This window comes from Zingiber officinale, chromosome 7A (assembly GCF_018446385.1).
Source record: "Zingiber officinale cultivar Zhangliang chromosome 7A, Zo_v1.1, whole genome shotgun sequence".
Classification (NCBI taxonomy): Eukaryota; Viridiplantae; Streptophyta; class Magnoliopsida; order Zingiberales; family Zingiberaceae; genus Zingiber; species Zingiber officinale.
Window position 1 is genome coordinate 108,476,900 of NC_055998.1, and position 27,626 is coordinate 108,504,525.

Sequence of the window (27,626 nt, forward strand, 5' to 3'; positions counted from 1 at the left end):
TATTCAATTGATCGTTATATTATTTTCAGATCCAAATGATATTTTAGTTATAAAAATTTCGTTGACTCTCAATAAGAAATGGCATGCCAGTAGCAGCGGATGACACGCTTTACATGTTTCATGCTGATGTTCACAGCATCTTAACTCAATTGTCGAAACAAATAACTCAATCCGTTGACAGCGTCGTCTCGTCTGAAAGTTGCTGCACAAGCCCAATCATATAGCAGCTCCAGCACTTGCAGCTCATGAAGCAGCCATTGCACCATGATTGTGGGACTCATATGTATCATATCCAACCAGTACAAATCACAAAGAAAAGCAAATAAAATTACGCTTAACTTTCAATCTCTTCTGGGTTTTCTTCTACACTGTCATCTGATGCCTTTGAAGCTGGGAAAAAATCATCCTCAGGATACATGGTTGTAAATAACTACAATGGAAAACACACAGATTAATCAAGCGTACAGGCAATGCTCAGTCTCCCATAGTCGACTGGGAAATTTTACACAAATGCCAATTCTCTGGTAAAAAAAATATCTCTTGCCAATTATCTGAAATCAGGAATTAAGCAACAGAAATGGCAAATTGTAAAAATTTGTATCAATATGATCAGTATCACAGTCAGTGTACATGAAATTTTCAATCTTCTCTTTTATGGTCAGAATTCTTGTAAGCAGATGGCAATCAAAAATGGCACCAACGAGTTATGGAAACAATTTGTCAATTACCTTTTTGGTTGCCTCCAATATGAATTTGTAGTCAAGACTCTCATCAGGCATAGGGCATGAACATAAAGAGCCAAATGAAGCCTGCATAGCATTAGAAGTTTAGTAACATACATAAACAAACATTCAGTTAACTGGATTTTCTTTTCTTTCCTCAGGAGCAGCAACAGTGAGCATCATGAAAAAAATATGGTTCGAATTTGGATTGGATTCTATATCCTCCATCCTCATACTCATCTCCATCCCCATTTATTATATTCATCCTCAACCTCACCCTCATCCCCATCAGATATTTAACTTTTATCCCTATATCCATCAGAGAGTCGAATGTTCATACCCACCTAAATATCCTATTACCATCTACAATTGCATTTTTTTTCAAATTTGAATTATTTCAAGTTATGGATATTTACCAAATTCTAAAGAAAATAATAAGATAAAAGATAAAAATTAGCAAACTAAACATCATAGAAGAAATAATGCAAAGGTGGGCTGCCGATGAAATGAAAGAATTTTTTTTTTGTAACATTCAAATTGAAGAGTTGTTAGAGGGTTTTGGATTTTGTTTGAGATTTGAGAAAAAAAATCTTTCTTTAATATATATATAGTCGGGTATGGGTAGGATTCTATCAGACCCACATCCATACTCGAATCCAAAAATTCCCATACCCGATTATTTAATCGGATCTAAAAAAATTCTTCCATATCCTCCTTTATTCGGGTCAGATATTGGATTATCCATTAAGTTGGAGGAAATTGTCATCCCTAGTGAGCATACACTTCTAGAAATATAGGAACGACTTTAATTGTTTTTATAATTTTCCTACAAGTTACCAATAACAAAATCAAAGAAAAACTACTAAAATAAAATCATACTTGTCATCAAAATCAGTGAAACCAACAGTGTTGCCGTATGAACTAAGATTTAAAATCTCAAACTGTGGTAGAGTTTTGATTGATATCATGTGTGCCATTCAAATATAAGGGTATAGTAATTACAAAGTCATTTGCATTAACATGTGATAGCTATAGATTACAAATTATTATTTTTTGGAAGAACATAGAAATGGCAAGACAATATTCAGCCATATTAATATTATTCATAACTAAATTACAAATTGTTACAAAAATCTCAATTGATTGTTCACACCTAGATTACTTATTCAATCAGAGTGTAGAACTTATATTGTAATTTTGATTTCTCATATTTGAGGAAAAAAAAAACTGTTTAATTAAACATCAAGGCAATTTGGAAAGCTTCAACAAACCAATTAATACATTAATGGTATTAACTTAAGGGAAAATTTGCATGCAGTTCTCATTGGTAAACACAATTTTACATGCACTCCCTATTGAAAAAATTCTTTGTTTTCACTCCCTAGTCTGATATACTTACCTAATTGCCCCTGATATTTTAAGTATAAAAAGTCTAAAAATGAGTATAAATCCTCTTAAATTCAGTACATTAAACTAGAATCTAGTATATTCTCTATCAAATTGAGTATGATTCTTTTTCCGCCTCAATTGGATAAAAAATATACTAGATTTTCTTTAAATGGTACTCAATTGGATGGAAAATATACTAGATTTTTTTTTAAATAATACTCAATTAGATAAAAAAATATACTAGATTTTTTTCAAATGGTATTGAATTTAGGAGGAATTATATTAAATAGGAAAAAAATCGTACTCAATTAAATAGAAAATATACTCGATTCTAGTTTAAAATGCTAAATTTAATAGGAGTTATACTCATTTTTAGACTATTTATACCTAAAAAATATGAAGGACAATTTTAATAGAAAATATACTCGAATATACTAGATTTTCTTTAAATGATACTCAATTGGATAGAAAATATACTAGATTTTCTTTAAATGATACTTAATTAGATAGAAAATATACTAGATTTTCTTTTTACATGGTGCTGAATTTAAGAAGAATTATATTAAAACAGGAAAAAAATATACTCAATTTAATAGAAAATATACTCGATTCTAATGTAAAGTGCTGAATTTAAGAGGAATTATACTCATTTTTGGACCTTTTGTACCTTAAAAATCTGAGGGACAATTAGATCACAATATTTGCATGAGGGAGTTGAAGCAAATAAAACTTTACATGCAGGGAGTGGAAACAAAGTTTTTTATGAGTGGGGATTGCATGCAAAATTCAAGTTGTCATTGGGGATTTTTCTTTACTTTACCATTAACTTAATCTATTTTCGTGGGTAATTGATTAATGAATGAATCCTTATTTTGATGGAATCAATTAGATATTTTGAGGAATCAAATTTGATCTAATTAATACATAATTTTTTAAATTAATTATTACAAAAATTAATTACATACTGAATTAAATTTTATATTTATTAATTTGATTATAATTATATAAGATTAATTAATAGTAATTTTGTCTAACATATGATTATATATGATATAATTACATAAAGATAAGTATAGCATACCTGTTTTTGCTCTTGAACATAGATTATGCACCATCTTAGAGCTGGTTTATGTTCTTCTATGTGGCTTCCATTTGGAGATGAATTACTTATTTCAAGCCCGCCATCATCTGTAACAAGGAATAAAGCATTGATAGCAGCTTTTATATATTCCTTCCCCAAAATAGCATCATTACATGGCGTAGAAAGATGCACCACAAACCTGGAATATAGGAACAAGTATCACCCCACTTAGAATTTGAAAATAATAAAATGTTGTTTTGAATTACTTTTTGTAAAGGTTCTTGACATTCTCAATTTAAAAAAAAAAAAGGGACCTGTTGATACTTTTATGCCACCACTTGATTGGGAGTGATGAAAAGAAAACCATTCACAAAGTTGAAACACATTACTAACCATCCTGGTGGACAATTTGCTACGTTTTTGCTCAGCTGAAGCACTTGAACTGTTGTTAACTGCTCAGGATACAATGCTACATCAAGTGAAAGGCAGTTGTGTTACTTTGTCTTAGAAACTTGTGAGATTGGAATATTCCTAACATCAAAGTGTTTGATAACAAATAAGAAACAAGTTGAAAATTACAGATATTATCTTACACTTTGGGGGGAAAATCACCAGAACATTTGAAGAATCTGGTAGTATAGAGCTAGTAGTGATGCAAACTCCTCTAGCAACTTTATAAGAGCAATAGGAATTCAACTTTTTATCCACAACATTTGACGGCAACATTGATGATGGAACTTCAAATGATGAATCCAAAACCACCTGCTGACTGAATATGTCCTGACCAGATGCCAATTTAATACCTTTACACCCACCTGTTTCCTGCATTAAGGAACTAAACAAAATTAAGATGCACCCACACTCTAATAATATCTGCTTTGGACTTGAAAGTCAAGCCAGAAATCACTACATTGCAGTCGATACTAATGAAAACAAATAGATAAAAGTGCAGAGAACATTTTGATAAAGATGCAAATAAGAATCCATATGATGTTATCCTACAATTTTAAGAGAAATGTTATAGCCATGTTATATTTGAATAGATGTAAAATTATGATGAACAAACAATTTTTTTTTAAACTATAATAACCATGGTGCAACAAGTGCAAGGATGGAGCCAGAAGCTTATATGGACTAACACATACTAACTCATGACAATAACACATCAATCATACAACCATTGGAGCAACCACCCATGCAAGTACCAACTGTACCAACGCGTGGGGGCTATGAATGATAGCTTCATGGTTGTAAATATGTTGTGATTCTTGCTGATTTCTGAGGGAAATTATCTGTGTGGATGCTCCACTTACAAGGTTGTAATCTGTATGTGCTGCATACAAATGAACTGTGACTAATAAAGTTTCTGCACTGTGCTGATTACTAAGGAATATGCCAATGAAACTAATGTCATAACTATGATAATTCTGAGCTTTTGTTTGCTTTTTAGTTCTGCTAGGGCAGAAGATGATTTCCAGTCAATATGAAAAAGAAAGTTCTTAGCAATAAAACTTTCAAAGACCAATCAAGATGACAAAGAAAGATCTAGGACAAATGTCATGGTGTATGTATTTCAAAAGCAAATCACATAAGAGAATGAAATTCATAGAAGGATCTGACTCTGAACTTTAATTTGAGAACCTTATATCCAAATTGTGACTCTGAACTTTAATTTGAGAATCTTTTATATCCAAATTGAAACTAGTGCTCTGATCGTTCTTTTGATTTACATGTAAACAATAAAATTGTACATGTTATAACCTAATTTAGGATAATTTCAAACTAATGTTATAACAAAATCAAAATTTGCAATTTGAAATACGAATTTAAAATTAAAATTTTAGAGCCTAATAATTAATTAATTTCAAACATTATTTCTATTTTCAGGTAATTTCGAAATTGATATTTGAAATTCAAATTTTGGAGCTTAAATGTTTAAAATGTTTCCCTTTATAGTTAATTTCAAATTTTAAATGAATTATAGGTTATGGTACCCATAATACAATTTAATGCTTACTAATTGAAAAAATAGCATTTCTTTCTAAAACATAGTATTATAAATGAAAGTAATTCTCCCTCTCTCCCTCACCTAAGGAATTAGTGTCATCCTGGATTGAGGAAGAGTGAATTTCAAACATGAGGTAGGTTCTTCCCTTTCATCTTTATAGTGCATATGCTTGTTAATCTTCATATTAATATTTCTTTTGGATTCTTTCTAATTCACAAATAATTCTCTAGTTATAAGCAATGATCTTATAAAATTATCATTTCTTATTATCTTTCTTTGTTTGCAAAAAGATTTTTGGTATTAATCTATGGGGCATGGTTTGACTTGATTAAAATAAGGGAGTCATTATCGAGGTTGGAAGTTATAGCACAATCCACTATTAGCCAATACAAACTTATAGTCATATACCATGTTCAGCTATAAGCTGACCTCGTAATTTACCTCCCTTCACATAACCTGAGGACGGTTGTCAGAGACGTTTGGGATGAGCATAATCACATTTTGCTATAATGAGTAAATTCTAGATAGTTAGTATTAAAGGTGCAGAGGATAAATGAAGAAGAGTGCTAGAGGGAGTGAAAGCACTTGTTCTTAAAATAAAAAAATTTCTCTTACAAGTTCTTTGCAAGGCTAATAAACGAATTAAGTGCAGTGAAAATAATAAAGAAATAGACAGAATATCAAAGCACTAACTCGAGATTTATTGTGATTCGAAATATCAATTCTTACTCCATGGCCTATAAGAATCTTAAGGTGAAACCTCATATAAAACCGTTCTTCACAATCAAAAATAAATACAAAAATCCAACAACTATAAATCCACTCCAATCAGTTAACTCAACCCTAGTCAATCGATTGAAATCTCTCACTTGACTCAACTCTAAATAGATTTTCTATTTGCAAACTGAATGTCTTGAATAGACTACCAAGTCAATTGAGCTCATTAGTCAACTGAATTTGATCTTCATTCAACTGAGTCATTGGACATTGACTATGACCCCAAAACATTTTTTTCTTGGTCAATTCTACAACTCAAAAAGAATCTACACAAAACACCCAAAATTATATATTCTCACATTTCACCAAGACAACTTTAGGCTGTTGCAGTTTTATGTCGCACAAGAATTCACCTCCGATCAAGTCCTCACCCCTAGGATGCATCAAGCATATATTCTCTCACATTTCACCAAGACAACTTTAGGTTATTGCAGCTTTACATCGCACAAAGAAATTCACCTCCGATCAAGTCCACACCCCTAGGATGTATCAAGCTCTTGACTCGCTTCATATATTATTCTTTGCTAGATTGCCTACATAATTCACCTCTTGCGGTTACCATCAAAGTTGTTGACTCAACTCAAGGCTCCTCATCCTATGTTAATCTTCGGCAAACCTTTGATTCATAAACCGAGCAACTTGGTAGCGCCAAGTCATCAACCACGACTCAACCTCATTCAATCACAAGATCCACAAGGTTTGTCAAACCAACTCCATGATCTTTGTCCTACATCAATCTCTAGCAAACCTCTAAGCCATCGAGTCACGAACATGGTTGCACCAAGTCCACAAACACAACTCAATAGAGGTTGAAGCACACCAACTTGGTCGCACTAAGTCAACAAGCACGACTCAATCTTGTTAAGTCAAAAGTTCTACGAGCTTCGTGTGCATCCTACCAATTGAAGTTAACTAAATCATATCTTAGCTAGGCATATTAACTTGATTTCTGATTACTTCCTAGCTGCTTAGATTCACATAATCCTAAATTAGACTTTCCCGTAAGACAAGTCTCATTCTCCATAATTGAAATATTGATAGTTTAAAATGGATTCTAGTTGTCTTGCCTTTTCATATATTAAATTTTGTGGTTGATAAGTAAATTGCATTATTAGTTAGATGACTTGCTCCAGAGTTGCCAATAATTCCTAAACCCAACTAAATTAGCAAACCTAGCCTAAGATATATTATCACTAATATATAATAATATATATAAATATATGGTGTGATAATATGATTCAATATTTAATTTATGTTAGTTGATTCAACCTAAGTTAATCAAGCATTGCAACTAGATTCCATATAATTTCTTAATTATACTCATAATTGAATGTTCCATTCTGCAAAAATGTGAAATCTGGCACCCTGACCACCCCTTGCCCCACACCATTGAAAGAGAATAAATCAAAAAACCAAAGCTATCCATCACATAGGAGGGTAATTCCTCAGTCTTTGCCGGGATTCTACTCTTGCTCAATTCTACAAATCTATCATGTGATAACCAACTCGGCTATGTCCTGAGGGTTATAATTGAATGTTCCATGACCTATGATCAGGTAACCCATGATCCATAATAATAAGTTTGATTTGTGAAATCATCTTCTTCATGATTATTCTAAAGTTAATTTTGTAAACTCCTCAATATTACTATCATGTACATCACATAGCACATGTTATTCTCTAAACATCTCTTATTTGACTTGATAATTCAATAATAACTAATATGATGAATTCAACTTTGCAACTTAATACTACAGCAAAACAACAATCAAGTCTTATCCCACTAGGTGGGGTCGGCTATATAGATCCTTTTACGCCATTAGGCTCTATCGCCTAACTATATCATCTATACTTAAATTTTATTTTATTTTATTGTTATTAATCAAGTCTTTTTTTATCTTCCTCTTCCTCGTTTGATGTGTCTATTTATCATAGTTTCACATTATCTAACTAGAGTATTTATTAGTCGTCTAAGTACATACCTGTATCATCTTAAACGTGTCTCTCGGAATTTTCCCTCAATAGATGTAACTCCGACTTTCTCTCTAATGCTCTTATATCTTATTCTGTCCATCCTCGTATGTCCACACATCTACCTTAACATTCTCATCTCTACAACTTTCATCTTCTACTTGTGTGCTTGAGTCATAGCTCAACATTCAACTTCATATAACATAGCAGATCTAACTACGATTTTGTAGAATTTTCCTTTAAGTTTTTGAGGTTCTTTACGATCATATAAAATACCCAACGCTCTCCTCTAATTCAACCATCCTGTTCATCTCTCTCAATTCTTCCATCGTTTTGTAAAAATGACCCTAAATATTTAAAATTTTTAGTTCTAGGCAACTTGTCATCTCTTATCTTAACAATTGTCTCATTAAGTCTAATATCACTAAACTTAAATTCCATATATTCTATTTTTATTCCATATATTCTGTTTTTATTCTACTAAGCCTAAAACCTTTACCTTCCCGTGTTTCCCACCAAGATTCTAGTTTAACATTTACCTTTCACGTGTTTCATCTACCAAAATGATATCATCTGCAAACAACATACACCACGGTACTATTTCTTAAATGTGTGCAATGAGTTTGTCCATAATTAGTATAAAAAGATAGGGACTTAGAGTTGATCCTCAATGTAATCCTATCTTTATTGGAAATGCTTCATTTACTCCCCCAAAGTTTTCACTCTAGTTGTTACAACCTCATACATATCTTTAATTAGTTCAACATATGTTGCGCTAACGCCTCTTTTTTCTAGAATTCTCCATATAACTCTAGCATAAACTTTTCTAAGTCAATGAATATCATGTATAAATTTTATTTTTGCTCCGATATTTTTCAATTAGTTGTCTAAAAAATGTATAGTTGATTGTCGACCTCCATGCATAAACTCAAATTAATTTTCGGTCACCATGATCTCCTTCCTTAATCTTTTTTCTATTATTCTTTCTCAAAGTTTCATGGTATATATAACTTATTAGTTTAATACTCATAGTTTACATAATTTTGTACATCTCCCTTGTTCTTATATAAGGAAACTAGAATACTTACCCTCCATTGATCAGGTATTTTTTCATTTTCAATATAATATTAAATAATTTTGTAACTCATTCAATACCTTATTTTCCTAAGCACTTTCATACCTCTATCGGAATATATCCAACAGTTTTTCTACTGTGTATCTCATTTAAAGTTTGTTCTATTCAAATTCTATGATAAAAATTTAAATTTTTATACTTATTTAACCTACTTAAATTACCTAAGCTAAGTTGGTCACCTAAACCTTCATTAAAAAGTTGATAAAAATACTTCTTCCACCACTCTTTTATTTCTCCATCGTTTACTAATATCATATTATATTCATCTTTAATACATTTTATTTAGATAAGATCTCTTGCCTTCCTCTCTCACTTTAGTTATTCTATAAATGTCTCTTTCCCCTTCTTTTATATCCAATTTTTGATATAATCATTTAAAAGTTTCATTCTTTGCCTCATTCACTACTTTCTTAATCTCTTTCTTGGCTATTGTATATTTTTTTTAAGCTTCCTTGTTCTTACAAATATATAATTACTTATAAGATGTTTGTTTTCATTCACTTTCTCTTATACTTTCTCATTCCACCACTAAGATTCATTACTTGGTGGGTGAATGTCCTTTTGACTCATTGAGTACACTATTAGTTACTATTTTAACTTTGATACTATTTTATCACATGTTGTATTAGAGCCACCATATATTTCACCTAATGCTTGTACTCCTATATTCTCCATAAATATATTTTGTTTCTCATCCTTTAACTTTCACCACTTGATTTTAGGAGTCATATATATTTTCTATTGATACTATGCTTGAGGTGTATATCCAAAACTACTAACCTATATTGGATAGTTAAGTTTTCTCCGAGGATAACTTGCAACATTTACAAATCTTTCTATCCCTCTTCCTAACTATAAGAAAGTCAATTTATAGTTTATTATTCTCACTTTTGAAAGTGATCAAGTGTTCTCTTTTCTTAAAAGACATATTAACTAATATAAGATCATATGTTACCACAAAATCCAATATAGTTTTCCCTTCTTTATTTCTCGTTCCAAACTCATAACCCCATATACCCTCTCATATTCCTCATTTTTCACTCTGACATACTCATTTAGATAACCTTCTATTAAAATCATTTCATTTGGTAGAATATTTTGTAATACTTTATCTAGGTCATCTCAAAATCTTGATTTGGTAGCTTCATCTAATCCTACTTGTGGTACATTTATGCTAATTACGTTTATAGTTTCTTTCGCGACTATTATCTTAAGGGCTAATTCAATTCCCTTTTCTAACAACTCCTACTCTTAGATAAATAGCTTCTAAACTTAATATGGTCTATTGTTTCTTGACTTTATCTCTAACCTTATTTAGCAATGTTATGAAACTCCATAATGTGGTTTATGTTATGTGATGGTACTTTATTGGTATTTAAGTTGTCAAACATAGCAACGGCTAAGTTCAATGTGTGAACCCATGGCAAACTATAGTAGGTGATACTGCTTTAAGGGAGTGCGAGAGTTTCTCCATGGGTCCCATGCGTCTTGGATATGTGCTTAGCCTCAATATGTTTTCCACAAATATTGACTTGGGTTCTTCGAAGCATTTGCTTGAGATTGGATAAAACCATCAGGTAGGTAGTATATCATACGTAGATCAAGCATTGGTAGTATCGAATAGTGACCAAGTACATAATACCTCCAATGTGCATTCCTTATATTTTATGTTTAATATACTTGCACTCTTATTGGTACTATATGCCTATTGTTGTGCTTGATACGGCATATTGATTCATATTGCACGTTCTCTTGTTTAATAATGCTAAATTTTTATTTGTATGTTTGTTGCTATATTGTTGAGATTTCTTAGCTTCCTTGCCTTGTAATTGCTTTATTGTTGAGACTTTATAAACCCTAATTGCTTCCTAGACTATTATTATTTGATCTCATAAATTTTTATCCTATGCTTTGACATTATTCTAGGGAAGACCTACTTAGCATGCTTCTAATAGGTTATAATTTTTTTTTTAGCAGGAATGGTTTAGAGAAGATTCATATTCAAGGGTTGTTGGCATAAGCAATAAAAGGTTGAATGAGATTTCTAGATGTTCATAGCTAACAGTGTATTTAATGTAAAAGAAAATTGTAAATAATTTTGGTGAATGTTATAAGCTTACTGTTAGTTTGAAAATTGCAAACACTTTTGGTGAATGTTATAAGCTTATTGTTAGTTTGTACTAGCATAACAATGGAGTTTTTCTTTTGTGTTTTTCCTTGTATGGATGGTCTATTGTGGGAGGAATGAGTTGAGTGTTATTTTAGTCTTTTGTGAGTTGTATTGAGGTTAATTCTAGATATGGGAAGAAGTATTTGTACCTAACACAACCTTAATTATTAGTAAACCAAATTGACCTAACTTAATTCATTATCAACCATGAAACCTTTTGTTTCCTAGCGGCTCGAGTTGATGTACTCAACTTGCAGTTTAAAAAAAAGTCAAAGAGTCATGAAAATAAAAGAAAATAGAAAAACTAGATTTTTAACAATCTATAGTTCAAAAGCCTTAACACCAATAAGAAATGGAATTTGCAGATTATTTTTTCCATAACTAAAGCTGATGTACAGGAAAATAAATCAGGTGATTATTGCCAATACCTAACTCTTGATTGTATGTTTATCTGGAATGGTATCCATGTTTTACAGAATATTTGCGGTGAACCCAGTTCATGCTTATTTACGTAAGTGTCTCTTGACCCATTCCCCTCCCAAACACACACAAAAAAAGGGAACATCATAATCTGTCTGATAGATACTAGATCACTTCAATTCTTCATATATCATCTAATGAACAAAGAATGACTATATTGCTAAATCTGATGCTTTCATACAGTCATTTTCATAAAGCTAAAGTAATGCTCCCACTACTTTCAGAAGAAGATTAATGAAGTCTAGAGAATCCTTGTCCAGAAGACTACACTTTCCACGAGTGTCATGATACCTTCTACATTTGTTATGGCACCTTCTAAATCTAGCTTGAACTTGCTCAATATTAAATTACCAACAAAGCCTAGGAGATTATCACATGCCCATCTATCGTTTAACACAAAAAACTGATTCAAGTTTACAACTCATTGGCCCTTTTTACATAGTGTAGTTGAGAGAATGATGATTAATAAGTATTTTCATTTCTTCATTCTTGCTCAATTGTTGGCAGTCCTATACCTTTCTCGCTGACATGGTAAATTATTTAGTAAAATACTGGCAGTTCAATTTGGATAGAATGACTCAATAGTGGTACTTAGTTTGTTTAACCACAAGGTAATCTGGATAGGCCAAAATAACAGCATGCAAGAAACAAACACAGACACTGAAGCTGGTAAGTAATTGTCAAATATCTTTCATGCTCAATGTTATACCTTATCAACAATAATTGCACTCACTGGCATGCGCAAGACCTGCATTATTGTAAGCAAGACAAAACACAAGAAAGTCAGTTCAAACTACAAGGAAACTTAAAAACAAATATGATCTATATTAATACGAGAAAATTCAGATGAATCATAAAACTCAATGGCTGAAATGTTTTGGCTATGATGGCTATGTATTACCTATTCAAAGAATTCTGTTATTTTGGTTGATGACAGCGGTCATTTTCAATCTTTAGTTTGGATTACTTTCTGCAAATATAACACATAAGACTTACATAAAGAGCGCCTTTAACAGCTGCACAACGACAGAAAGCTTGAGGTAGTTCTCCATGCCCATACATAGGATAGATGAATGCACCAACTGCATTAGAAAACCTGTCATTGACATCAGTCACTAACCAAATACTTAAAGAATAACCACTGTGGAAGCAAAAAGAAATATAGATAAGATAGCCATGAAATTCGCACTTTCTGACAATTACTGCTCTGAATAGCAACAATAGAAAGCTAAGAGGAAATGTATACAAGTTTGAAGTACTTTGGTTAAAAGATACCCAACTCGGGAAATCAGTTATGCAAGGATGATACTGGTTTATCTTTTGTTATGTAATTCATTTAACAAACTTATTTTTGTTATTCTAATAATTTTTTTCAATTTTCTAAACTTTTATTGTTACCAGTTCTGGCCCCACCAATCAAATACAGCTAATATCTAAGTTACCAGAATGGCAGATATAGATACCAATATTGACAACCATGGTGAGAAAGATCAAGTAAATCCTTTAGAAGTACCATCAGATTAAAATGAACATGACAATGAAATTAGGAGACTGAACATTATGGATTTAACATCTATAGCAATCAAAGACATGTGTTGTGTCCTTCCATGGGAGAGTTAAATCATAGCAGAATTATGCTGCAATGTTTTTCCAACAAATGTTGCTGATATGACCACCCTGTCACATGTTGAGAGAGGAACACATGTTAGGATCCTATCAAACAAATATGCAGCCCAATCAACAAACTTCTACAGTTCTATACCGACATTAAAACAAGCCCATTGTTTCCTTATTTGGTCACAACTTGAGAAAAAAAACAATTGAAATTGATGACAGCCCGTCTCAACAGATAGTAGTTCAAGTATCTACCACATTTAGTAACTCCTCCCACTAAATCAAAGAACCTTTAAATGAGTCTTAAAGATTTGGCTCCCAATGAGCCACCAATGAATTTCTCCTTTCTGAATCATTGAACATGCTACCAATCTTTATTTCAGACTCAATTGTACAACTAGAGGAATCACCTGGTGACTAATCTTATTTTGAGTCAATAGTTGTTATTCAAACTACTGAATAAACCTATAAGAACGAACTGAATGAAACTGACACAACAAAAAAGAATAAGGTAGCACCCACTTTTAATAATTGTCCAATTTACTTGCAATAATTCCATTAACATGTTTAGTGTCATATGTTTATGTGTAGTTGCTTACAGATCTCAAGCTCCTAGGCAAATTGATTTGATTTATGTGTATTTCTATCCAACTAAAACATATATGAGAGATATATGTTGAGGCTAGAAGAAAAGTTGGACCAAGTAATGAAGATTATGAAGTATGCTGATGCACATTATTAGACTAAAAGAAAATAATACAGGAGATTTCGTCTATGTGAGCATGAGTTCCAAAAACATCCTTAAATACTCCAATAAGTTAATAATCTAGAAAATTTGCTACATTAGAGAAATTGAATCCTCCATAAGTGTTTGTAGATCTTCCTGCAGATCAGATCACACTTCTTCGGCTTTAGCATTGTTGTCAATATCGGTATCCGGTAAATTTATTTTGGTCAAAAGGAGGCCATTAGGCCATTTATCAGTATCTAAAGAAATTAAACATTGGTACTACCAGTAGTATCAGGTAGTAGTACATTAACACGCTCATGAATGTACTCAAGCAACAGAAAACCAGATTAAAATAAATCTGATAGCAACTGTCTCTAAGGGCCTCAGTTGCCAAAAATGTAGCTTGTATCAGTATTTGATGTGCCAAAACCTTAGGTATGCATCGAAGGACGTATCAAACAAGTAGGATCAATGGGATATAAATTGATAGCAAAGAAACAATTCAGCTAGTAGCACATTAGCATGTTCACAAACAAACTCACGCAACAGGTTACAATAATATGATAGTAACTGTTTCTAAGCGCTTCACATGCCAAGATGAATCTTGTATCAGTATTTGACATGCCAAAACCTTGGGAATCCACCACTAGATGCATCAAACAAGTAGGATCAGTGGGATAGGAATTGATGGCAAAATAAATTAAGAAATAAATGAGGAAAAAACAAAATATGTTTACTCCATAAGTAAGATAAAAGATATTTACAGTTGCATCTTATATTTCAGTAATATCATGAGTATCAAAGAAATAAAGTTTTATTTAAGATATTTATTAGAAATCATTCTTTATAAATCAACAAAATCTTGTCGATTTGATAATCAAATTAAAATTAATATCAAATGCTACTTTAAATAATTTGATATCATATTAATTAAGTTTATCCATTAAGTGTTGTTGCCTCATCGAAGGATTCACTCAAGCCCTACCTTTACCTATCTAAACATATCATCCTATGTGATGTTGCGTAAAGACAAAAATCCAAAATTACAATTCACCTAAACTCTCATAGTTTTCTTGCCTATTGGTCTTCAATCTCGTTCTTCATTGCCCTTGAGTTCACCTCATGGCCAGCTCATAGCCTATCAAATTGTAATAAACTCCCTAATCTTCATTCAATGTGCTATCATTCACTGCTTATTAACTGAGTTGAACTTACATATCACTTGTAAACTCTCATAGCTTTCTTTCCATTGGTCTTCAACCTTGTTCTTCGTTGCCCTTGAGTTCACCTCATGACAGGCTCATAGTCCCTCAAATGTATTAAACTCTCTAAGCTTACTTCAATGTGTCATCATTCACTGCTCACCAACTGAGTCCATCTCCTGCTGAGTTACCCTAGCAATTGCCTTGCGTCAAACCCTCAGTGTCTCAAAAGCACCAGCCACTCCAAGTTTGCTCCAACTTGTCGTCCTTTTCAATTTGCCTATCAAGTTCACCTCATGACACACTGTCAAGCCATCAAACCAGCAATCGCTCTATGTTGCTCGTTCTAAAGTCCACCTCGTGACAAATTATCAAGCCATCAAACTAACAATCGCTCTATGTTGCTCGTTCTAGAGTTCACTCGTCATGCATCCAGTCCCTCGGATGCTCCATGTCATCCTTACCTCCAAGTCATCTCTCCACATTATAGACCTCTAAGCCATCAAGTGTAATCCATCCAACTCAACTCCGAGTCAACCAATGAACCAACTTGACCACATCAAATCTCCAAACTCTCCATGCTTCATGTGTACTCTACCAAGTCTTTGCACACTTGATACACACATCAAAAATGCAACTCAAATTTAATATAATTTGTTACACCAATATTACTAAAGCATGTTTCTTCACTTCTTTAGTGGCTCTTCAATTTTTTAAGAGAGATAATGATAAAAAATGAGAGTAATTTCTTAAGAGTTTCTAAAGAAGTATGAAAAGGTCTAAATGGACTCTCTTTGTGAAATGGAAGGAGTATTATTCTAATAGGCCAATAACAATATACTTAAATATTGTAATAAATATAACACTCATGATATAATTATGTTTATCATCTAATATCTAATATGTTCAATCTTGCCGGATTATTTTATAAGTTACCTTAAAATAATGACTAATTAACAATCAATCAACATATCTTTAGCCCATTAATCTTACACAATTTCATTTTTAATTTATTATAACATTACACATTACCTTAATTAATATTATTCTACCCACTATACTACACAAAAATGTGTCCTTAATTAAATTATGAATCTTCCACACACTCTAACCATAATTAAATTACTTAAGGTATATCACTTATTGACTTAATTAAATAAAGTAACATATATATTTCCACATTAATTACCATACCTTGCCTTCACATCCTCGTGACACTCCTTCCAAAATCAAGTTGACCCTTCTTCCTAGTGCAATTCTTGTTATATCTAGCATTAAACTTCTCATCTCTAAAATTAACCTTGAATGTTCCTAAAGACTTTGGCAATTTAAGTTCTTCAATTTCTTAGCACCTCTACAAGTTATAGGTTTGAAGATCTCATGCAAGGATCTCATCGTTGACAGAAAAGCCTTGCTTCTCCTAAAATAAGATACTTCTCCTTCCCCAGCTCTTACTAACCTAAATAATCTAAAATCAAGCTCAAAATGATCATAGAGATCAATTGAAATTAAGTCAAAACTATGAATCCTAATATAACTCAATGACAACCATAAGCTGTAAAACAAAACTCTTATTCTCAACAGTGCCATTTAGGCATATTAAGGGCAAACATTAGTCTAGACTTATGGTGACTTGTAGGTGTACCTTGTCCATTAGAAGACAATCAAAATGTATATGATACTTGAATAATGTAGCTTGTTGGTGTTGTGCCTCTTCCTTGATTAATGTGCATATTTGTCATGGTCTCACATCACCTAATTGGGAAATTTATTGGATGTCTAAGTACATGTTCATACCATCTCAAATGCATCTCTCAAAGTTTTCCTTAATGGGTGCAACCCTATCTTTAATGTTTTTATTTCTTCTCATGTCTATCCTCAGCACATCCATCTTAACATCTTTATCTCTATGACTCTCATCTTATGCTCACGTGTTCGCTTTATAACCCAACATTCAGATCCATATAAGTCTAACCACTATTTTGTAAAACTACCATTTAAGTTTTAAAGGTACCTTATAATCACAAAGAACACCTAACAACATCCTCCATTTTAATCATCCTACTTGTATCATATATAATGCATCTCTCAACACCTCCATCCTTTTGCAAAAACGATCCTAGAAACTTAAAGCTCTTAGTTACAGCTAACCCATCATCTCCTATCTTAACAATTATCTTGTCACGTTTAATACTACTAAATTTAAATTCCATATGTTCTATCTTCACTCTACTAAGTCTAAAACCTTTTACTTCCACTATTTCCCACTAAGTTTCGAGCTTAGTATTTATTTATTCACACATCTCATCAACCAAAACAATGTCATCAACAAAAAAAACATGCACCACCATCTTGGATGTATTCAGTGATTTCATTCATAACTAGTATAAAAAAATATAGACTTAGAGTTGATATTTGATGTAACCCTATTTGTATAGGAAACATTTTAGTTATCCACCTAAAGTCTTCACTCTTGTCATTACATACTCATATATTTTAATTATTTCAATACATGTTACGTTGATATCTTTCTTTTTTAGAATTCTCAATATAATTTACCTTGAGAGTTTGTCATAAGCTTTTTCTAACTAACAAATACACTTTTTTTAATACTTTTTCAATTAGTTGTCAGTTGTTTGAAACGATATATAGTTTTTATCGTCGGCCTTTCAAACATAAATCCAAATTGATTTTCATTCACCTTAATATCATTCTTTAATCTTTTTTCTATTATTTTTTTTAAAAGTTTTATGATATAACTCATTAGGCTAATACCCTTCTTATTCGCACAATTTTGTATGTCTCCTTTTGTTTTTATTTGAGGACTAGAGTACTTACTCTTCACTGCTTAGACATTTCTTCATTTTAAATATTAAATCATTCAATACTTTGCTTAGTCCAATCGTTTTTTCCATTTTTCATCTAATTTAACGTCTATTCTACTTCTAAAATTTGAATTCTCTAATAAAATTTAAATTTGTATACTCCTATGACCTATTTAAATTTCCTAAGATAAGTTAGTCTCTAAACTTTCATTAAAAAGTTAATAAAAATACTTCTTTCAACACTCATTTATTTCTTCATCATTCAGTATCCTATTAAATTCATCTTTAATGTATATTATTTGGATAAGATCCTTTGTTTTCATCTCTCTTGCTTTAACTATTCTATAGATGCTAGTTTCCCTTTCTTTTGTATCAATAGTTGATACAAACGTTTGAAAGTTTCCTTTTTGGCCTCTCCTTTTCTTGGCCTCTTTCTTAATTATTGCATACTTCAAAAAAATAATTGTTCTTACAAGTGTACATTAACTTATAAGTTAGCGTTTTTCCAATAATTTATCTTTTACTTCCTCATTCTACAACCAAGATTTTTTATTTGATGGTGCTCATCCTTTTGACTTACCAAGTGCACTCCTGGTAGTTGTTTTTAAATTTGATGTCATCTTATCTCATGTCGTAATCAAGTCGTCAATGTCATAATTGAGTCACTATGTATTTCTCCTAATAGTTGGGCTACTATGTTCTACTCAAACATAATTTACTTCCCATCCTTTAACTTCTACCACTTAACCCTAGGAGTCATGCATGTTTTCCTTCCACTTATACTATGATTGAGGCACATATTTAACACCACTAAGCTATATTGGGTGGCTAAGTTTTCTTCAAGAATGATCTCGGAATCTTTATAAATTTTTCTATCCCTCTTCTTGACTATAAGAAAATCAATTTGCAATTTATTGATCCCACTTTTGAATGTAATTAGGTGTTCTTCTCTTTTTTTGAAAAACTTATTAGGTACTATAAGTTTGTATGTTGTCACAAAATCCAATATAACTTTTCCTTCTTCATTTTATATTCCAAAACCATAACCCTCATACACCCTATCATATTCATCATTTCTTAAGCCTACATGTTCCTTTAGATCTCTTATTAAAATCTTTCATTTGTTAGAATCTTTTATACTACATCTATATATTCTCAAAACCTATGAGTTGGGCTAGGGGTGCTAGATTGTGATGACACTCTATAAGTAGGATTATTACTTGTTGAGGGGCCTAATAGATGTATGTATTCATAAAATGCTCAATCTCTTCAACCTTTTGGCAAGCCTTTTCAATCAAGATTGGGGCAAATAATTATAGTATCTTTGAATTTCAGGTCTAAATCCATCAATGAAGTAGATCAGAATTTGACTAGGGGTTACAATGCATTCATAAGTTTTTAAATTTTCTTAGATATTTGTTTACACTCATGTTTGATTGTTCTAAATTAATCCACATAGTGTACTTTATTTTCTAAAGTATGGTGGAATATAATTGCTACTTAGAATCCGTTTTATCACTATCCAATGTGTGATTGGTTCTTCCCCATTTGCAATGTATTAATCTTAAATACTAAGCACGTATTTCTTTGCCAAACCTACGAGTTTGAATTTTGCAAAACATAGTTGTTCAATTTAGCCATATTGTACCGATCAAAGCAATCCTTATTCTTGGCAATCCAATCAAGAAATGCATTTGGGTCTAGCTGACCATCCAAATTAGGGGCATCTAGTTTGACTCTGTGGGTAGTATCTTTCTTTGGTCTAGTTTTAAATTTAAGTCCAGGTCTAAACCTAAGTCGAGTTAGGGTGTCCTGAAAATGATCTACTTTATCAATGACTGATTGATGGTTGGATGATGCGTGAGTGATTGTTGAATTGTGTGTGAAATGTGATATACAAGATTAGGACTCATGTCTACTAATTTGTCAACAGTATGAGCTTTAACTGTTCTAGGTTTTCCACTCTATATTGATGGGTAGGGGCAGGAAACAAGCCAAGTCGAACCAAGCTTTGTGGTGTTCCTGCTTTTTTGATAAGGTAGTCAAGCCAAGCCGAGCTTAAAATGAACCAACCCATTGCAATGATTGTTCAAGCTTGGCTTGATTTCTTTTTTATGAGCTTGAGTTTGGTTTGACCTTGGTTCATTTAGATGTTATCGAACTCTCAATTCAAGCTTGTTTGATTGTTTGAAACTTTTATATTTTAAGCTCATTTGATTAGTTATTGAATTTGATAATACAAATTTATTGGTTTATTTTGAAAGTTTCTTTATTTAACAAATTGACAAGAGTTTTATTGATGAACATGGTTCACAAACATTATTCATGAACATTATTAACAAACAATGTTCACGAATGTTGTTCACAAACATTATCCAATGTTATTCACGAATGTTGTTTACAAATATTGTTCACAAATGTTGTTCACGAATATTGTTCATGAACGTAAACAAGTTGAACGCATATATGTTCAAACTTGTTTATTTAGTTAAACAAGTTGTTTAAGCTTGTTCATTTAATTAATTTGGTATATATTGAACGAATATAAACAAGCTCTTACCAAGCCGAACACTTAACTTGTTCACGAACTTTTGGTTCATTTAGAGCCCTATTAATGGGTTTTAAGTTCGTCTTTCAAAAGTTCAAATTTAGTATCTACCTCTCTGATAGTGGGGTTTTTCGTCATAATGATGTTGAGGTTTGACAAGTAATGAATATTATAAACTTAAGAAGCACAATAATTTAAGTAAATAAGTAGAAAATTCTGAATAAGAATGACACATGTAGAAATAAAACAATCAAGAAATAATGTCAAAATAAATAGGTAATAAGATGATGATAAAATAGGCTAGAATAATGAGAAAATAGATAATGCACAAGAAGCAATTAACCTGCTCAATTAAACAATAATAATTTTAAAGAAAATGTCAATAAATTAGGCATGATTTGATTAGATTAAATATGTCATGATTTTATTTGATTGAAATAAATTTAGGAAAGTAATTATTAGGATAAAAATATTTCCTTATTATATTTCCTTCATAATATTGACTTGTACTCTTTCTTCTATTTAACTGTGTATTGAGATCTGAATTATGTATGAATAAAAAGTAGATTTTAGTCTTCCTCCTTCATTCTCATTTAGTGCATTATTTATATGGTATCAGAGCCTAGTCCTCAATCATGAATTTCAAAGTTGCTATGTCGGCAAAAGTTGCTATGTCGGCACAGACTCAAAATTGTCTAGATGAGCCACCGACGACAATGCACCATCCTTGGAAGGAGGAAACCAACTAAATTCAAATATCTCCTCTGATTCCCTCCAAATCACCATACATAAATTCAATGGAAAAATTACTTTGAATAGGCTCAATCCATGCGCTTGGTGATTGATGGTAAAGGAAAACTCGGACGTTTGAATGAAGAAATAAAGTCACCAGGTTCGAATGATCTGAGATACAAACAATGGCACCAAAAAAATTCTTTGGTGACTGATTTATTAACTCGATGGATCTGATCATTAGCAAGCCTTTCATGTTCTTACCAACAGCCCGTGATGTATGGGAAGTGGTACGTGAAACCTACTCTGATATTGAGAATCTCAACTGTTCGAATTAAATATTCAAATGTGGAGAATGCAGCAAGGAAACCGAGATGTTACTACCTATTACAATAAAATGATGACTATTGGCAGGAACTAGATTTATTTGAAGAGGAATGGCAAAACATCAATGATAGTATTCGATATAAAAAGAAGGTAGAGAGAAGAAGGGTGTTTGTGTTTTTGGCAGGTTTAAATAAGGAGCTTGATGAAGTTCGGAGATGGATACTTGGGAGAAAACCTCTGCCTGCCATTTTCTCATTGGTCCGTTGAGAGGAGGCTCGGCGCCAAATGATGCTGAAAGGAATTGAAGAACCAAAGATAGTGGAGTGAGGGATCTGCCCTTGTCACCAAAATGATCAGTTTTGTAGGCGATAAGCCAAAACTCTGGTGTGAAAGGTACCACAAGTCGTGGCACACTGGAGACATGCTGAAAAATCCATGGTAAACCAGCAAATTATAAAAGGAAGTCAGACAGCAACGTTAAAGCTACTAATGGTGGCGTTCGGGCCCTTCAAACAAGGGTATTGATTCTAATAGCTACTTATTTAACAAATAGATTACCAACAAGGATATTGAATTTTCAAACTCCGATAAAAACCTTTCAAAATTATTTCCCTAACTCTGCTCTTCACAAATATTTTCCTAAAAATTTTTGGTAGCATTGTTTTCGTTCACAATTATGACCCAATACATTCTAAACTTGATCCAAAATCTTATAAATGCATCTTTGTTAGGTACCCTACAAATCAAAGAGGATACAAATGTTTTGATCCAATTTCAAAAAAAAAAATTGGTATCCATGGATGTCATATTTTTTAGGGGCAATCTTACTACGATTCTCATTATCAAGGAGCATAATAGGGAAGATTAATGTTTAAATGAGTCGAACTTAACCTGTTATTTGAAAAACCTAAACTTGTGCCATTTCAAAACAATGACATGAAAGAAAGGAGTAACAATCGATTCAAAGGTCTTGTTTACAGAAGGGAAGGTCGGGCTCAATGAAAAGAAGACATTGTTCATCTACAAAGACAAGAATCTAAGCAGAGGTAAAATCGTGAGACTATCAATGATTACTCAAAGATCCCTAACAATAGAACCCGACGTATGTCTGAATTAAATTCCTCAAGTCAATCTGATCTTCCTATTACCCTAAGGAAAGGAGTTCAGTCATGCACACAACACCCACTTCCTATTGTGCTTTTGTTTCACAACTCGACAATGTTAGTATTCCAAATAATATTCAGGAAGATCTAAAGATACATGAGTGGAAAGAAACAATTTTTGAGGAAATGAGATCCCTATAGAAGAATTCTACTTGAGAGAAGGTTGATCTATCTCACGGTAAATTGATTGTTGGATGTAAATGGATATTCACCATAAAGTACAATTCAGACAATTCCCTAGAACGATATACGGCTCATTTGGTTGCTAAAGGCTTTACGCAAACTTACGGAATAGACTATTCTGAAACATTCTCTCTCGTGGCTAAATTAAACACTGTTCAAATCTTATTATCGGTTGCTGCAAATCTCGATTGGCCACTAAATCAATTAGATGTGAAGAATGTGTTTATAAATGATGATTTAGAAGAAGAGGTCTACATGGAGACACCCCTGGATCAAAAGTGTGTAAGCTAGAAAAAATCTCTCTATGGACTGAAGCAATCGCCGAAAGCATGGTTCGAGAGGTTCACAAAGTTTGCAAAAAGTCAAGGCTACACCCAAGAACAATCTGAGCATACTTTATTCACAAAGACATCTAAGAAAGACAAGATCTATGTGTTGATCGTGTATGTCGATGACATAATCTTGACTAGAGATGATATAGAAGAGATGAGCAGATTGACAGCAAACCTAGCCAAGGAATTTGAGATTAAAAATTTTGGTCTAACTAAGGTACTTTCTTGGAATGGAGATAGAAAGATCAAGGAAAGGTATTATGGTGTAACAAAGATAGTATATTCTCGATCTCTTAAATGAAACTAGGATGAGTGGATCCAGGACAACAAATACTCCAACTGAAGTAAATGCAAAGCTAGGAGATATAAAAATGGGCACTCCAGCTCAGTAAGATATCAATGGCTTGTTGGGAGACCAATTTACTTGTCTCATACTCGCTCAGACATTGCTTTCGCAATGAGCATGATCAGTCAATTCATGCATTCTCCATACAAAGAACATCTAGATGCAATGTACCAAATCCTAAGGTATTTAAAAGAAACACTTGGAAAGAAACTTTTCTTCAGAAAGGATGAGAAAGGAGACATTGAAGTATATACAGATGCAAACTGGCAGGCTCTATTACTGATCAAAGGTCAACTTAAGGATACTGCACATTTGCGTGGGGCAATGTGGTAACTTGGAGAAGAATAAGCAAAATGTTGTAGCCAGAAACAGTGCAGAGGCTGAGTTTAGAGCAATGGCTCAAGGAGTATGTGAGATTTTTTGGCTAAAGAGAGTTTTGGGTGAACTAAAGAGACCAATAAACCTTCCTATAAACCTATACTGTGATAACAAAACAGCAATCAATATTGTTCATAATCCAGTTCTACATGATAGAACGAAACACATTGAAATTGATAAACACTTTATAAAAAAGAAGTTGGAAGACGAAACAATTTGCACTCCATTTGTGCCAACCACGCTACAAGTTGCAGGTGTTTTGACCAAGGGTCTTTCAAGACAACTCTTTGAAACACAAGTTAGAAAGTTGTGCATGATGAACATTTTTGCACCAACTTGAGTGGGCGTGTTGATAAATTAGGCATGATTTGATTAGATTAAATATGTCATGATTTTATTTGATTGAGATAAATTTAGGAAGATAATTATTTGTAATTATTAGCATTAGAATATTTCCTTATTCTATTTCCTTATTTTAGAATATTACCTTGTACTCTTTCTTCTATTTAACTATGTATTGAGATCTGAATTATGTATGAATAAAAAGTGGATTTTAGTCTACCTCATTCATTCACTTTTGGTGCATTATTTACAAATGTTATTGTGTTGATGTGAGCCTTCTTGTTGAAGAATTTGCACTTTGAAGTTCACACTAAAGTTTGATCTCCTCTACTTGTGATCTCCTATTTTATAGGCGGTTATTGTGAGGAAACAAAGATGATGGAGGTGAAAGTGATTTGGTGGTGATGATGCACGATGATGATGATGATGTGCAAAGATGATGATAGGGCACGGGAATCCAGTTGGAACTCAAGAACAAATAAATATAAGGAATTAATGTTGGTGGTGGAATAAACCAATGAAAGGTGGAGATAACAATAAATATGTGAAGGATGTGGTGGAAGGATGATGAGAAAAGAAAATCTCAATAAAAGTGGTGATGGAGCAACATTGTCCAATGATGAGGTTGTAATGGACGGTTAGTAGCGGAAAAAAGGAATAAATGATTATGTGAAAAGGGAATAGGGCATGGTGAATAATAACAGTAAATGAAAAGTATGATAGTGAATAGTGATGGAGATAATGATGGTAGGGGAAACAAAAGTAATGGTGAGGAGAATAATGGTGAAGAAGGATGGGAAGGTATTAAACACCGATTCGACTCTAATACCAATTGATACAACAGAGCAGAAGAAATAAAGATATGATCCTCACCCAAATGAAAGCTCTAATACCAATTGACACACAGCACACTGAAAGGAAAAATGACACAATCCTCGTATAGAAGAAGGTTACCCATTCTCACCCAGAGAAAAAGAAATTGCAAATTGTATTTACTCCAAAATTTGTCTATTATATGGAATCCTAACCTCTTTTTATAGTTTGATGGCAACCTATTATTTATAGAATAACAAAATTTTCTAATAAAACCTTAATTTTAAAATTTAACGACTTAGACAACTTTTAATAAAATTAAATCTTGATTGTGTTAGGTATGCAGGTCCTCTTCCCCCTCTATCCTTCTTCTATTAAGGCTAGGTACATGGACTAGCATTGAGATCAATATGATCGGTGCAGTGTCAACATTATCATTATGCCCAGGGATCGATACCCACATATGAGATCAATGCAACCGGTGTTAAATGACTCATACTCTTTCTTCAGAAAAATTACAACTTATACTAACTTCTTAAGGCCCTCTTTCCAAACTTAGTCAATGCAATACCTACCATGCCAACAACTATACTACACAATCTTCTCTCAGGTAAACATTACAACAAAATAATGTTCCTAGCCAATATTTTCCATCTTTTTATATCTTTTTATCCACTATACTTTTCGTCCTACTAACTACTAAGAAAGTAGTGTCATAAATATAAGAAATAGAATTTGGGAAAGGCTTTAACAGTTTATGAAGAATGTAAAGTAACATTTCCAAGAACAAAAATTCCCACAAAAGTTGTCATACGTAATAAATCTTCTCGCTTTACAACATATGTCATGACATGTTGGAAATAAATACATAAAACACCTTCATGCATGTCAGCAAAATGGATTTGAAGTCCAAGAATCTTGACTACAAACATCCCTTTAGTAATATAAAGATTAGTAACACCAAAGAATTATAGCCAATCATTTAACAAAATGCATATTGAACCTTAATAGCTTAAAGTTGATAAGAAAGAGGACCAACAATCAGTTAATGAAGTAAGATCATAATTAAACATAAATTCATTTTGTGAAAGCTTTGGTACTTTGCTTCTTTCATTAGTAAGCATAAAATTTAAAATTCCCAACAATGAATGTTAGATGAAATAATTCAAGTGAGTCTCGAATCATACCTAGAAACAGAATTAGTGTAAAGAGCCAAACTCTCAATTCCATCTTTTGTCAGTATCAAATTATTAGGCGATTCTGCATCCTCTTGATCATAGTTGGCTAGGATAATTGCATATAGAATCATCCTATACATGATCCAAACAAAGAAAACTAAAAAGTGAACATCAACATGTCAATGCTCGACTAAGAAGGAACAAGAATGTTCAAATTAAACTCCATTTGTCAACTAAGCATTTGCAGAACATGAAAAGGCAATCGTGTAAGAATTCTAAAAACGCAGAAGAAGAAAAAAAAAACACAGAAACAATGAGTAGCAGGCGCAAGTTGCTTACGTTTTGATCTTAGGAGGGAGGCGTTTGTTCTGTAGGAAATCAGTAAACGGCCTCTCCAAGTCCTCTGCTGGGATTCTAAGAATTCCCTCTTTTGCTTCCTCGACACTTCGTTCAGATGCAATGTGCCCTTGGATCAGCCTCAAGAACTTGGTCATCTGACTCTTCTCCCCCAGGCTCAGTGCGCGATCTCGAAAGATGGCCTCCCTCGAGTCCGGAACGAGGCAAAGTTTTCCTTCCCAGTACATAAGGGTCGCGTCGACGCTCTTGAACTCAACGTGGTTACTAGCACAAGAGCGCGTTAGCAGATCCACCATGGAGTCAGCGCAGTATATCACCCGGGGTCCAACGAGATCCAAGAGGAATCCATGGGAAGATTCTGGGAAGGATCCAGATGTTTCAACTTGGGAATAGACGGGGCATCGGCGGAGATAGAAGGAAGCATGGTCATCGGAGTCTTCGACGGCGTGTGGAGCAGCGGAAGGGTGGTCATCAGAGGAGTTGAGGAAGGAGACTAAGGAAGAGGGCGATAGAGAGGAGAAGTGTGATCCATAGAAGGGGTTGGGGTCGAGGTGGAGCACTGATTTGGCGGCTGCAGCGGCAGCGGCGGAAATGAGGGATTCAGGTAGACCGGTGCCACAGACGATGAGGTCAAAGGTAGTGGGATCGATAGTCGGATACTGTGTAGGGTGAGAGATAGAGGAGGAGGTGGTGGAGGAGGGAAACGGAGAGGTCTCGTCGGAGGCGCCGGCCGCTTCCATGGGTCAACCCTACCGGTGTTGCCGAGGAGAAAATATGACCCAATGGACACATCCCATTTTTTCTTTTGATCCAACTGGATTTT

At 33.0% G+C, this 27,626-nt stretch overlaps 1 protein-coding gene across 2 annotated transcripts; it reads right to left on the reverse strand.

Moving 5' to 3' along the window:
• LOC122001972 (rab escort protein 1-like) lies at nucleotides 1–27,626 on the reverse strand. Of its 2 annotated transcripts, XM_042556963.1 has the most exons (9): nucleotides 26,786–27,626; nucleotides 26,456–26,578; nucleotides 12,730–12,829; nucleotides 12,443–12,481; nucleotides 3,786–4,014; nucleotides 3,586–3,661; nucleotides 3,193–3,391; nucleotides 729–809; nucleotides 1–430 (listed from the first exon to the last, which is right to left on the reverse strand). In XM_042556963.1, exons 1-9 carry the CDS (start codon nucleotides 27,541–27,543, stop codon nucleotides 335–337), a joined length of 1,701 nt encoding a protein of 566 aa, XP_042412897.1. In that variant the 5' UTR covers nucleotides 27,544–27,626; the 3' UTR covers nucleotides 1–334. The 2 variants fall into 2 exon arrangements, with proteins under 2 accessions (XP_042412897.1, XP_042412898.1); XM_042556964.1 differs by lacking the exons at nucleotides 1–430; nucleotides 729–809 and having other exon boundaries at nucleotides 3,255–3,391; nucleotides 3,507–3,661.

Coding starts and splice junctions, on each gene's coding strand:
- LOC122001972 (XM_042556963.1), bottom strand. CDS start 27,543: ATGGAAGCGGCCGGCGCCTCCGACGAGACCTCTCCGTTTCCCTCCTCC. Junction 12,482..12,729: donor CTGTTAAAGGCGCTCTTTAT/GTAAGTCTTATG, acceptor ACAATAATGCAG/GTCTTGCGCATGCCAGTGAG. Junction 3,662..3,785: donor GGTGATTTTCCCCCCAAAGT/GTAAGATAATAT, acceptor CACTTGATGTAG/CATTGTATCCTGAGCAGTTA.